Source organism: Artibeus jamaicensis, unplaced genomic scaffold (assembly GCF_021234435.1).
Source record: "Artibeus jamaicensis isolate MK-2021 breed Jamaican fruit bat unplaced genomic scaffold, CSHL_Jam_final contig_1132, whole genome shotgun sequence".
Classification (NCBI taxonomy): Eukaryota; Metazoa; Chordata; class Mammalia; order Chiroptera; family Phyllostomidae; genus Artibeus; species Artibeus jamaicensis.
The window spans coordinates 6,278,109-6,291,518 of NW_026521221.1; the positions used below are offsets into that span (position 1 = coordinate 6,278,109).

Below are 13,410 nucleotides of genomic sequence, written 5' to 3' on the forward strand. Positions count from 1 at the left end.
AAAACTGTAAGATAAAAACAATCTCAAAAAAAAAGGCTAATTAACTAAATAGCAGAATAGACATGATTGAAACCCAAATTGAAAAACTGTAAAATGACCTCCTATGAACAAAATGACAAAAAAAGATGAAGATTCTGAGAAAAATGTTACAAGACCTGGAGGAGAGATTCAGAAGGCTTGACACCCATTTGTGATGGAGACCTGTACACTGACTGACCTGATCCGTTTTTCCAGTTTTCCTCTTCCTTGTCTTCCTCTGCTACGAAAATGAGGAACTGGAATAACTGAATCCTCAGTCTCACTCGCAGCGACATGGGAAATGAATAATATGTGACAAAGTTTGGCCAATGACAAGCAGGTAGAAGTCCTGGGGCCACCACACCTTCCCACATGAAAAGGCAAAGCCTCAGAGGAGTGTCTCTTTGGCCCTAAACCCTCCGTCTTTCTTTCTATCTAGAAATGGACACATTACCTACAGATACAGCAGCAATCTTACAAAACCACACTAAGAATCTGGAGCAGAAAGAGAAAAAGACGTTAGCTGCTCACACCTGGATTTCCTGTAACTGAAAAAAAAAGTCTTTATTCATTCAAGCAACGCCTTACTACATTCCTTGACACAGCCCTCAGTGAGCCTTCACCATCTTGGAAAAGACTTTTGAGCTTAGAGTCTGTTACGTTTCATGGATTTGCTTTTGGTTTGGGGTAGAGAGTGCATTTGCCCACACAGAATGTTTTTAATGGAATTAGTTGTCAACATTTTAAAAAGAGGAATGTTTCCTATTTTAAAAAATCTGAATTTCCAGCATCTCTTGAGGTGTTGGAGGATCCAGGTGGCCCTGGCTGGGATTTCCACATGGCAGCAACCAGTTGGTGCCGAGTGCCGGCTCCCACGGACTGGCGAGCAGTGCCTCAGTGATCACAACTATTGCTGCACATGCCCTGCTTCTGTACCCACAGCAAAATTACCCTCAGAACCTACAGGTCTTCAGCTGGGTTCCCTAGATACAGAACCCAAGGCAGGGATTCTTGTTCCAGTGACTTATGGCAGGAAGGGGATGCCGGCTAGAGAAGCAGGTTAGGCCAGGGAAACAAGCCAAGTGAGCTGGAGACCAGCTGACCCCTGGGGAGGCTGGGGAGGACACATGCACCACCGAGCTGATATCATCTTCAGTGAGAGAACGGGGCTGGGGACAGGGTGCTGTAATGGGTTGCTCAGCTCCCAATTAGGCCAGGACAATGCTCCAGGGAAGGGGGCAGCTGTGCACCCTTGGAACAGGGCAGGGAGGTGGATGCACAGACAAGCGCCAGGTTAAATGGATCTGGGCAGAGCGCCAGGAGCATTCACTACATCGCATCTCTATTAAACGTAGGAAAATAAAAACTAGAAGACAGTGTTGGGAACCACCCTGCCTGCTTTCATGAGCTGAAACCCACCATGGCTAAGGCTGAGTGAGCGACCTTCGGACCTTAAGCCACTAAGGAGACAAAGCTTATCTCCCTGGCAGAAGCCCAGCTTCTGCTCCTTTTTGCATAACTGGCCCCCAATGCTTGATCAGTTAGCCAATGACGGGTAAGATTCCCCAAGGGGGGAAAGCACCTAGACAGGCATGATCACATGGACATCCCAGGGAAGGACTTGTGGGGCTGTGGAGAAAGGAGGTGATGGACCCTCACCCCCTGCTTTGACGAAGCCTGAGTCCTCACTCTGTCTGTGAGAAGTCTCCGAGAGTTCTTTACCCATCTGCCTCCTCTGCCTGACTTAAGCCTGGAAACAATGACAGAGGGTGGTGCAGCCTTGTGCCGGGAAGAGCAGGCTCCCTGGGTAGTTAGGCCTGAGAAGGAATATGTGAAACCCTGTGAGACCTGCTTTGTTTAAGAATGCTTTTAGTTAGATGATAAGGGCCCAGCAGAAAAAGAGTTTATGTTCCCAAAGTTCTGTAGCCTTTTACCTAACAGACCCTGATTTAGAAGAAGCCCTAACGATTCTTTGTATACTACCTACCGTTGACTGCCTGACAAGAATTAATAAGTACTCCCTGAACTCCTGTGCAAAAATCCCAATAAAAGCCTGTCTAGGCAAGGGTCAGCGTGCTCTCTCCCGTGGTGAGAGAGTTGCCCAGCTGCTCCAAGCCACTCTCCCCTTGAGAGGGTGGCAAGGCCGTTCTGAGGGGCATTCCCCCCTTGAAGGGGTAGCCTTGCTGGCCCTTTTCCTCCACAGGACTCAGTAGTCCATGTGAATTTGTCTCATGTCTCATCCATGACACTGAGGGCACTGCTGGTCAGTGCATGCATCAAGACAAGGCTAAGGGCTTCGAGGAACACAGGAGAACGTGTTTCTTTGCAGAAGTAAAGAATATTGCTCTCACTGTAGTATACAAGTAAGTGTAAATGCCTAGCGGTGGTGGTGCTCCTTATGCGACCTACCCAGGCCCTATAAATACTGGCATTTGCACCCTGGATCTCATGCTGTTCTTAGACTCACCTGTGCTCCCCCTAGACTCATCAGGGAACTGTATGCTCCAAGTTAACTGGGCAGGAGCAGGACAGTGTTCTTTAGGATTACTGAAGACTACACTGAAATATCATGGAGCCAATTTAGGGATAATAAGAAATGTCCAAAGTAAAAAAAATACAGAAAAACACATCATGTGTCATCAGTGACTAAACCATTATATCACAGGCCGAGGTTATTACTGTGATAACCAATGTACAGTAACTCCTATGACAAAATAATCCTGTGAAAGTCAATAATGGGAAAAGATAGCAGTCTCATAAGTGAAAGCTGAGTCCACTTGTGCTTGCCACCAACTTATTTGTTGGCTGATCTTCCAACAAATAAACTGAACATTTGGCGGAACCTCAGCTGATACGAAGTTCGGAAGCCAAGGAGTTCATATGACGCTTCACAAAGGCGGTAAGCAGATTTCATAGGTTGAAAGGAAGATACCTCCTGTACGTGTAGCGCCTGCAGCCACAAAGAGCCCAGTCACAAACTGCAGCTCTGGGGCTCCGTCCCCTCCCAGGGCAGGGAACCCCCAGACCCAGACTGGAAGTGATGTGGATACACAAAGTCAGGAGATCTATGCTACACACGCACACAAACAGCAAGCTGCACACCTACAGCTGCAGCGGCAAACGCCAGGCAAACGCCAGGCAAATGCCTACCGGGAGAGTGCCAGAGAGAAAGAGGGACTCTATCTGCACCTGGGTCTGATGGAGGCAGGCTGCCACCAGCCGTGAGTGTGAGAGACTTTTGGCTTTTTGAAGAGGGGGTGTGTATGGAAAGCCAGACAGTGACTCAATGCTGCAGTGGAAGTGCCCAGAAAAACTTTTTAAAAGGGGAGTTAAGGCGTGCTGGGCAGGGACTCAGTGTGCTGCTGGCCTGCCAGCAAGGGGAAAGGATTGAGGGCAGTTTTCTCCCACTGAATACAGCTGGGCAGAGAGATCAGAAAGGAGCACAGCAAGGGGATTTCTTGGCCCCAGCCCAGGGCAGCTAGCAGGCTGGAGGCGGCAGAGTGGAAAGGTCAGGACTGAGTCTACTGTGAGGGCAGTGGGCTGGGAACTGGATGGGGGGGAGTTGAGCACCTGAGATTATTTACAGCCAGACAGAGCCCCCTTCCCTGGCAGAGATCAAACCTCCAGGAAGGGAAGGATGCACCCAGCCCCACTTCCTGCAGGATCCCAAATACCACCACCTGCAACAGGGAAGCTCTGCAAAACAGATGGGACAGACCAAGATGGGTGGTACAGAGGCAGGGGACGTACCCACAATTTTCCCAGAAGACTGAACAGTGCCTCCCAGGAGAGACCCAGGAGTCCCACCCTCCAGTTCACAACAGAAGCCCCCTCTAGAGGCCAGTGAAGGTGATACAAGTGGTGCTGCCAGAAATTGGATTACCCACCCTGGACCTTGAGCTGATGAAAAACCTGGAGGTGGATCCAGAAAGAGAAATCAGAAAGCAAACACCAAACTCTGCTGAGACGAATTCCACCTCATTCTTCTTCAGAATTTGCTTTTTTTCTTTCTTTCACATAGCCTTTTAATACTTCTTCTTTTGCCTCAATTGTATTCCAACTAATTGATTATTTTGTCTTTTATTTTTTATTCTTTTTATTTCGATTTTTATATTATTTTTTATTTTATTTTCATTTCAAATCTCACATTGTACCTTTCCCTTGTCTTACTCCATTTTGCCTTCTTCCCGCCTTTTCTTATTTTTGTTGTAAATTTTTCCCCATGCTACTCCTTGTTCCTGTTCCTTACTCTTACTATTTCTCCTCCCTCTATCCTCTCAAAATCATTCTCCCTTCCTTTAATCAGCTCACATTCTTTTTCCCTTCTATAATATTCTTATTTTCTTTCCACCTTTATGAATTGTAGCTTGTTTGGCATGGATATTATAATTATTGCTGTTCATCAACTATTTGTTCACTTTTTTTAATTTAAAATCTCATAGATTACTTTCCCCTTGTCTTATTCCACTTTGCCTTCCTCCTGTCCTTGCGTATCTGAGTCTGGAATTGTATCTGTTCCCCTTTGTTAGCCTGAATTATATTCCTTACTCTTATTTCTCCTTCCTCTAACCCCTCAAAATAATTTTTCTTTATGGTAGACATCTCATATACTCTTTTCTCTTTCATATAATATTCTTATTCTCTTTCCACCTTTATCCATCTTTGCTCAGCTCCCATTGTTATTGACCCTGTTATGGTTTTTCTGCAATTTTGTTCCCTTTGGTTTACTACTTTCTTAATTTTATTTCAACCCTCATATTATACTCTTCCCTTTTCATATTCCATTTTACCATTGACCTTCCCTGTTTTACTTCTGTTTTAAATTTTATTTCTCCCTTTCTTTGCCTTGTTTTTATTCCCTACTCTTACTATTTCTCCTCCTCCTTTCCAGTCAAAATCATTTGTCTCTCCTGTAGGCATCACATGTCCCCTTCTCCTATCTTATAACTATCTTAATCTCTCTCCACCTTTACTAATCTTTGCTCAATAGCTGCTGATATTGCTGATGTGGTAGTGGGATATTGTTCCTGGCATGGGTTTGGTTTTCTGGATAGTGCCGCCTTGTTAACCAGCACCTGTACAACAGCACAAAACTCAGAGGTGGTTGTGACTCCCAGTCAGCCAGCTGGAGGGAAGAACCCACCAATGAATGAGCCATCAGTTAGCAAAGCCCACGTGCAACGAGAGTCCACATAAACTGAGTAAGGGGTAACCCTAGAGCATACGCATCAGAAGATCAAAGAGATTGCACCACTGAGCCCTACAGAACTCCTACCACAGCAATCCACCCCACAAAGACAAGCAGGCAAAGCAGAGAGACCTGAGATACAGAAACAAAGAGTTGCCTCAATTGGGGAAACAATAAAATAACTCCCAACTGAAAGGAAAGCAGGAATCCCCAGAAAATGGGCTAAATGAAATTGAGGGAAGCAATCTATCTGATATAGAATTCAAAACAATGGCTAAAAGGGTGACAAAGGAACTCAGTGAGAACTACAAGGAACTTTATGGGAGCTACAAGGAACTTAGTGGGAACTACACCAACATGAAAAAGGACATAGAAACTATGAATAAGAACCAGGAAGAGCCCTAGCTGGTGTAGCTCAGTGGATTGAGCAAGGGCCCACAAAACAAAGAATTGTGGTTCAATTCCCAGTCATGGCACATGCCTGGGTTGCAGGCCAGTTCCCAGCAGGGGATGCATGAGAGGCAACCATACATTGATATTTCTCTCCCTCTCTCCTTCCCTTCCCCTCTAAAGATAAATAAAATCTTTTTTAAAAAAAGAACCAGGAAGAATTGAACAACACAATATCAGAAAAGAAAAGTAAACTAGAAAGAATTAAAAGCAAGCTAGATGAAGCAGAGGATTGATCAGCAAGCTGGAAGACAAAGTAGAAAAAAATACCCAGAGTAACAATACAGAAAAGGACTAAAAAGGACCAAGGATAGTTTAAGAGAAATTCAGGACAACATGAAATGTAACAACATTTGCATCATAGGAATATCAGAAGGAGAAGAAAAGGAGCAAGGGATAGAAAACTTGTTTGAAAAAATAATGACAGAAAACTCATCTAACTTGGTGAAGGAAAAAGTCACACAAGTGCAGAAAGTACAGAAAGTCCTAATCACAACCCAAAAAGGCCCACTCCACAACAAACATAATTAAAATGGCAAATTTTAAAGACAAAGAGAAAATCTTAAAAACAGCAAGGGAGAAACAACTAGTAACATACAAGGGTGCTCTGATAAGGCTATCAGATGATTTCTCAACAGAAATACCACAAGCCACAAGGGAATGGCAAGGAATATTTCAAAGTAATGAAAAGCAAAGGCTTGCAACCAAGACTACTGTACCCAGTAAGGCTCTCATTTAAAATGGAAAGCAAAATAAAGAGCTTCCCAGACAAAAAAAAAAACAAAAGAAGGCTAAAAAAATACATCTCCACCAAGCCAGCACTATACAAGCTGCTAAAGACTGCTATAGAAAGGAGGAGAGAGAGAGAGAGAGGAACACAGGTACAAAGGGAAAGAACAGCAATGAATAAGCGTCTATCAATAATAACCTTAAAAGTAAGTGGATTAAATGCTGCAATCAAAAGACATAGGATAGCTGAATGTATAAGAAAACATGATCCGTTCATAAGCTGTCTACCCCTCAGGTCAAAAGATCTACACAAACAAAATGATGGGATGAAAAAGAAAACATTCCAAACAGACATTAAAAAAAAAGCTGGAGTAGCAATACTTATATGAGACAAAATAGACTTCAAAACAAGGCCATAAAAAGAGACAAAGAAGGCCACATAATACTTCTGAGGGTAGTCCATCAAGAAGATACAACCCTTGTAAACATATATGCACCCAACACTGGAGTGCCCCAATAAATAAGGAAAATTGTAGAGGACTCCAAGAAAGATATGGACAACAACACAGTCATTATAGGAGATTTCAACAACCCACTGTAAACAATGGATAGATCTTCCAAACAAAAGGATATTGTGGCACTGAACAACACTCTAGATCTAACAGATTTAATTGATATACACAGAACCTTCCACTCCAAAGAGGCAAAATATGCATTCTTTTCAAATGCACATGGAACATTTCAAAGACAGAGCACACAGTAGGACACCAAACAAGCCTCAAAAAATTCAAAAAAACTGAAATTGTCTCAAACATTTTCTCGGATCACAATGGCTTGAAACTAGAAACCAACCTCATAGAAAAAACTGAAAAACATTCAAATACCTGGAGACTGAATAACACGCTATTAAATAATATATGGGTTAACAGTGAGATCAAGAAGAAATCAAAGTGTCTGGAATCACATGAAAATGAACACACAACAACCCAAAACCTGTGGGATACAGCAAAGGTAGTCCTGAGACAGACGTTCATAGCAATACAGGCCTACCTAAAAATGACAGAAAAATCTCAAAACAAAATAACCTAACACTACATCTACAATAAATAGAGGAACAACAACAAAACAAAGCTCAGAGTGAGTAGAAAGAAGGCAATAATCAAGATCAGAACAAAATTAAATGACATATTAACTAAAAGAACAATTTGAAGAATCAATAAATCCAGGAGCTCGTTCTTTGAAAAGACAGACAAAATTGACAAACCTCTAAACAGACTCATCAAGAAAAAAAGAGAAGGACCCAGATAAACAAAGTCAGACATGAAAGAGGACACCACAGAAACACCCAGGGTTGTAAGAAATTACTATGACAACTGTATGCCAATAAGTTGGACAACCTGGGCAAATGGACAAATTTCTAGAAACATATAATCTTCCAAAACTGAATCAGGAAGAAGCAGAAAGCCTCAACAGACGGTAACAACTACTGAAACTGAAACAGCAATCAAAAACTCCTGGACACAAAAGCCCTGTACCAGTGGCTTCACAGGTGAATTTTACCAAACATTTAAGGAAGAACTAACTCATCCTTCTTGAACTATTCCAAAAAGTTCAAGAAGAGGGCAGACTCCAAAACTCTTTTTACAAGGCCAGTACCATCATAATTCCAAAACCAGGTAAAGACACAACAAAGAAAAAAACTACAGGCCAGTACCTCTGATGAACATAAATGTTAAAATCCTCAACAAAATACTGGCAATTCAGACCCAGCAATACATTAAAAAGATCATACACAATGATCAAGTGGAATTCATCCCAGGGATGCAAGGATGGTGCCACATTCACAAATCAATAAATGTAATATACCACATAATCAAAATTAAAGACAAAATCACATGATCATATCAACAGACACTATATTTTATCAAAAACATTTGATAAAATGGAGCACCCAGTTATGATTAAAACACTCAACAAATGGTGTTGGGATTAGCGGTGCACACCTCAACATAATAAAAGTCACAGGCAAAAACTAAAAGCTTTCCCCTTAAGATCAGGAACAAGACAAGAGGGTCTACTTTCCCCACTCTTATTTAACATAGTACTGGAAGTTCTAGCTACAGCAATCAGACAAGAAAAAGAAACATCTAAATTGGAGAGAAGGAAGTAAAACTGTCATTGTTTGCAAACAACATAATAGTGCACATGGAAAACCCTATAGTCTCCACCAAAAACTACTCAGTCTAATAAGTGAATTTGGCAAAATAGAGGGAATCAAAGTCAATATTCAGAAATAGAGGGCATTCTTGCACATCGACAATGAAATATCAGAAACAGAAACTAGGAAAAACTTCCATTTACTGTAGCAACAAGAAAAATAAAGTACCTAGGAATAAATTTAACCAGGGTGGTATAAGATCTATACTCAGTCAACTACAGAACACTGAAGAAATAAGTTAAGGAAGATACAAACGAATGGAAGCACATACTGTGTTCATGGACTGGAAGAATTAACATCATTAAAATGTCCATGTGACCCAAAGCAATCTCTAGATTCAACACAATCTCTATCAAAATACCAATGGCATATTTCACAGACATAGAACAAATATTTCAAATATTTATATGGAACCAAATGACCCCAAATAGCCTCCGCAATCTTGAGGAAGAAGAAGGAAACAGAAGGGATCACATACCTGATATTAAACTACACTATAAGGCCACTGTAATCAATACAGTCTGTTACTGGCATAAGAACAGACACATAAATCAATGGAACAGAATAGAGGGCCCAGAATTAAACACAAATCTCTATGGTCAAGTGATATTTGACAGAGGTAGTGTGAGCATACAGTGGAGTAAAGATAGCCTCTTCAATAAATGGTGTTGGGAGAACTGGACTGGTACCTGCAAAACAAATGAAACCAGACCACCAACCATTACCATACAGCAGAATAAACTCGAAATGGGTAAAAGACTTAAACATAAGTTGTGACACCATAAAAGTCCTAGAGGAGAACATAGGCATGGAATTTCAGATATCCCATGTAGGCAAAAATTTCAGATTTTGCCAATATATCTCCTAGGGCTATAGGATAAAGAAAGAAATTAACAAATGGAACTACATCAAACTAAAAAGCTTCTGCACAGCTAAAGAAAACACCAACAAATTGCAAAGGGAACTGACCATATGAGAGAACATATTTGCCAATGATACACTGGACCAGGACTTATCTCCAAAATATATAAAGAACTCATACAACTCAACACCAGGAAGACAAATATTCCAATTAAAAAATGGGCTAAGGACCTGAACAGGCATTTCTCCAAGGAGGACATACAGAGGGCCCATAAACATATGAAAAGATGCTCAACATCACTAGCCATCAGAGAAATGCAAATTAAAACCACAACGAGATACCACCTCATACCAGTCAGAATGGCCATTATTAGTAAACCAACAAACAACAAATCCTGGCAAGGATTCAGAGAAAAGGGAACCCTTGTGCACTGCTGGTGGGAATGCAGACTGGTGCATCCTGTGTGAAAATAGTATAGAATTTCCTCAAAAAACAGTCTTTTCTTTTTTAAACTAGATTTTTAAAAGATTTTATTTATTTATCTTTAGAGAGGAAGTGAAGGAGAGAAGGAGAGAAATATCAATGTATGGTTGCCTCTCATGAGTCCTCTGCTGGGAACTGGCCTGCAACCCAGGCATGTGCCCTGACTGGCAATCGAACCACAATTGTGTGGTTTGCAGGCCATGCTCAATCCACTGAGCTACACCAGCCAGGGCTCAAAAAACAAACTGTCTTTTGACCCAGTAATACAACTGCTAGATTATACCCTAAGAATCCCAAATCATAAATTCAAAATAACTTATGCACCCCTTTGTTCATAGCAGTGCTATTTAAAATAGCCAAGTTCTGGAAACAGCCTAAGTACCCATCAGTAAATGAATGGATCAAAATACTGTGGTACATTTACGCAATGGAATTCTATGCAGCAGAAAGAAAGAAGGAACTCCTACCATTTTCAACAGCATGGATGGAACTGGTGACTATTATACTAAGTGAAATAAACTAGTCAGTGAAAGACAAATACCATATGACATCACCTCTAAGAGGAATCTAATGAACAAAATACACTAATGAACAAAATATAAGCACAGGCATGGAAACATGGAACAGACTGAAAGTGACCAGAGTGGAGGTGAGAGGGGAATAATGACAGAAAGGAGAGGAAAGGACTAGAATGCCCCACGGACATGGACGACAGTGTGGGAACTGACTGTGGGAGTGGGAAGTGGGGTGGGTGGAGAAGGGCAAAGCAGGAAAATTTGGGACAACTGTAATAGAACAACAATAAAAAGATGAATTTAAATAAAGAATATCAATAATGAATTGACCGAAAATAAATTTGAAAATCAATAAATCTATAGCCCTGGCTGGTGTGGCTCAGTAGTTTGAGTGCCAACCTGTGAACCCAAGGGTCAAAAGTTCGATTCCCAATCAGGCCACATGCCTGGGTTGCGGGCCAGGTCTCTGGTTGAGGGTGTGCTAGAGGCAACCACACATCAATGTTTCTCTCCCTCTCTTTCTCTCACCCTTCCCCTCTTTCTGGAGGGGAAAATAAATAAATAAAATTTTATAAATAAATTTGTAAAACAGGATTTTTTAAGTCAGAGAACATTATCTAATAATTTTAAAATAATTATTGATTTCTACTAATAAGTGAATAACATGATAAAAATAAATATGAAGAAGTGTAGAGATCGTTGAATATCAGCGTTTACATACCTCGGAACTGGACAGCCCAGAGTCTCTATCATCCAAGTCCCTCAAGAGCTCAGCCAGCCTTTTCTTCTCTCTGTCAATCATAACCACTGGTGTTCCTGAATTCTTGGCCAACTACAGAGTGCATTAATGAAAAATATTAAAAACTCAAAGCAATTCATTATTCAGGAGAATAAAAATGAAACCTGAGGTTTCTATAGTACAGATACACTAAGGTAAAATTTGTGAAATTAGGCATTTTCATTTACCAGGTAATTTCATTTTATGTCAGATTCTTGGTATAGGTCCATTCTCCAAGCAAATAGATTTCCGCTGTAAGCGGGCCCTCCTGTTAACTATTTAACAAACATTTTATTTGAAAAAGAAAGTAAAACACAAGCAGTGTTCAAACCTCTCTTTATATTATAGCAATGTGAAAACATATTTGCTGGGACATTTGGGAAGAATCTTCTTGTCACTTCCTATGTAGCATATATCCACTAAATCAAATTGCTCTGAAAATTCAAGAAGATTATATCAGGAGTTTAAATAAAGAATTGGTTACTATTGTTAAGAGGGAAATCTACGGTGGAGCTGGTGTGTCAACAAGAACTTGGATATGGGAAAAGCAGTACAGCAACATACAATGGGCTAACACGAAGAGACAGCGCACACTGGGAAAGGTTTCTTTCAGGTTATAGGAACATGAGGCAAAGAAAAATCGAGAGACCCAGGCTCCAGCTGGGACAGGAGCAGGCTGACCCATGAATCCAGTCTGCATGGAAATGACATGCCAATTGTGGAAAAAGGGTCAGGCTTCAACTGTGAAAATTATTTAACTTTCTCCTCTTGTTAACACTTCACACACTCCAATGCGGTTTTCTGATGACCTGACTGCCTCAGTGGTTTACCACGAGCCTTCTACCCATTGCACTTACAGTTCTTGCTATAAATTAACTAATTTGAATTCTGGTCTAATAGAGGAGCCTCCGTGCCGTTGGTTAATCTGAGTCTGCACCAACAACAAACCAAGTGAGGCTGCAGGCCCTGTAAGACCAAGGGCAGGCCTTGAAGCAGGGAGCTAATAAAGACAAGTGACAAGTGGAGGGCTGCCAAGAGGTTCAGTTGAGTGGGGCTGGGTAGGAATGTGAGGAACAACCCGTTGGCCTCTCCAGCTCTGCCAGGAGCATTTTCCATTCAAATTTCCAAGTGCACCAGCTATAAAACCTGTCGCATTACTCTAAAAAACCAATGTTACTAACATGCTATTTAAAATCTGGGAAACGTGTTCCAAAACTCTTATCTAAATAAGTGTTTTTCAGCTTACAGGAGCGAGATTCATTTCTGGGTAATGAAATAAATGTACTGAGTTGAAGCTAGCATTTTTAAAGGGATAGGCTAGGAGAGGATAAGAGCGAACAAAAATAGTGAAGTATTGGTTCATAAAATTTTTTGTTCAGTTATAAATGCTGTTTACATATACATGTATCACAATAAAAAATATATAAAGATAATGAATACAACTATTTCCATTTTCAGAACTTATCTAGTCCACATGGTGGCTTCTAAATTCCTAAGTACATACCTCAATATTTCGCTTAATAAAATCCCGGCTGTGTTGACCCCTGAGCTCAATCTTTTCTGTGTTTGAGAAAGGTCTCTTTTCTGCTTGGATCAATGGCTCATTTCTTTCCACATCACAGCTAAAATCTAATATTTAAAAAGTTCAAATTTTTTCATGATTATAATTGTCCATTTTGTTGAATTTTACCTTAAGCGTATATCAAAATATATAAGAAATAAAACACACATAGAAGAACTTCCAAATTCCAGATCCAGAAACCTAATACACACAGATTTATTCTCCAAAAGATAAGTGCACTCGCTACATAATTGACAATGGAGTTCTCATAAAACTTCTGTTACTCACTATCACGTATCAAACCTCTTGCTATTGACTCCTTTGGGATCGTGGGGCATATGACAAATACTGCAGGGGGTACATGTGCAGGAGAAATCTCTGATGCTACGGGAATTTTTTAAATATATTGTATTTCAGTCTTTACATGAACCAGAACTTTAGAATAATAAAGGAGAACTTCCAAAATCTAGATTGGGGAAGAATCTAGACTAGATTCTTTACTAATTTGTCATCACACTTTCTGAACAATAAACTTTTTGTTCAAACCTGTCTTTTAAGCGAGGTCTGGGCGTGCGTGTCCCGGGTGATCTGCGTCCCATCTGCACACA

The 13,410-nt window shown here is 40.9% G+C and overlaps 1 protein-coding gene across 4 annotated transcripts in view; it reads right to left on the reverse strand.

Moving 5' to 3' along the window:
* The window catches only part of FSIP1 (fibrous sheath interacting protein 1), a 201,080-nt gene that overhangs the window by 144,164 nt on the left and 43,506 nt on the right, over positions 1 to 13,410 (reverse strand). For all 4 annotated transcript variants that reach the window (XM_053665288.1, XM_053665283.1, XM_053665284.1 and 1 more), the window contains 2 exons: positions 12,746 to 12,870; positions 11,185 to 11,295 (listed from right to left, as the gene is read on the reverse strand). In XM_053665288.1, the coding sequence (XP_053521263.1) occupies positions 11,185 to 11,295; positions 12,746 to 12,870 (236 nt within the window). The remainder of the gene's footprint in view (positions 1 to 11,184; positions 11,296 to 12,745; positions 12,871 to 13,410) is intronic.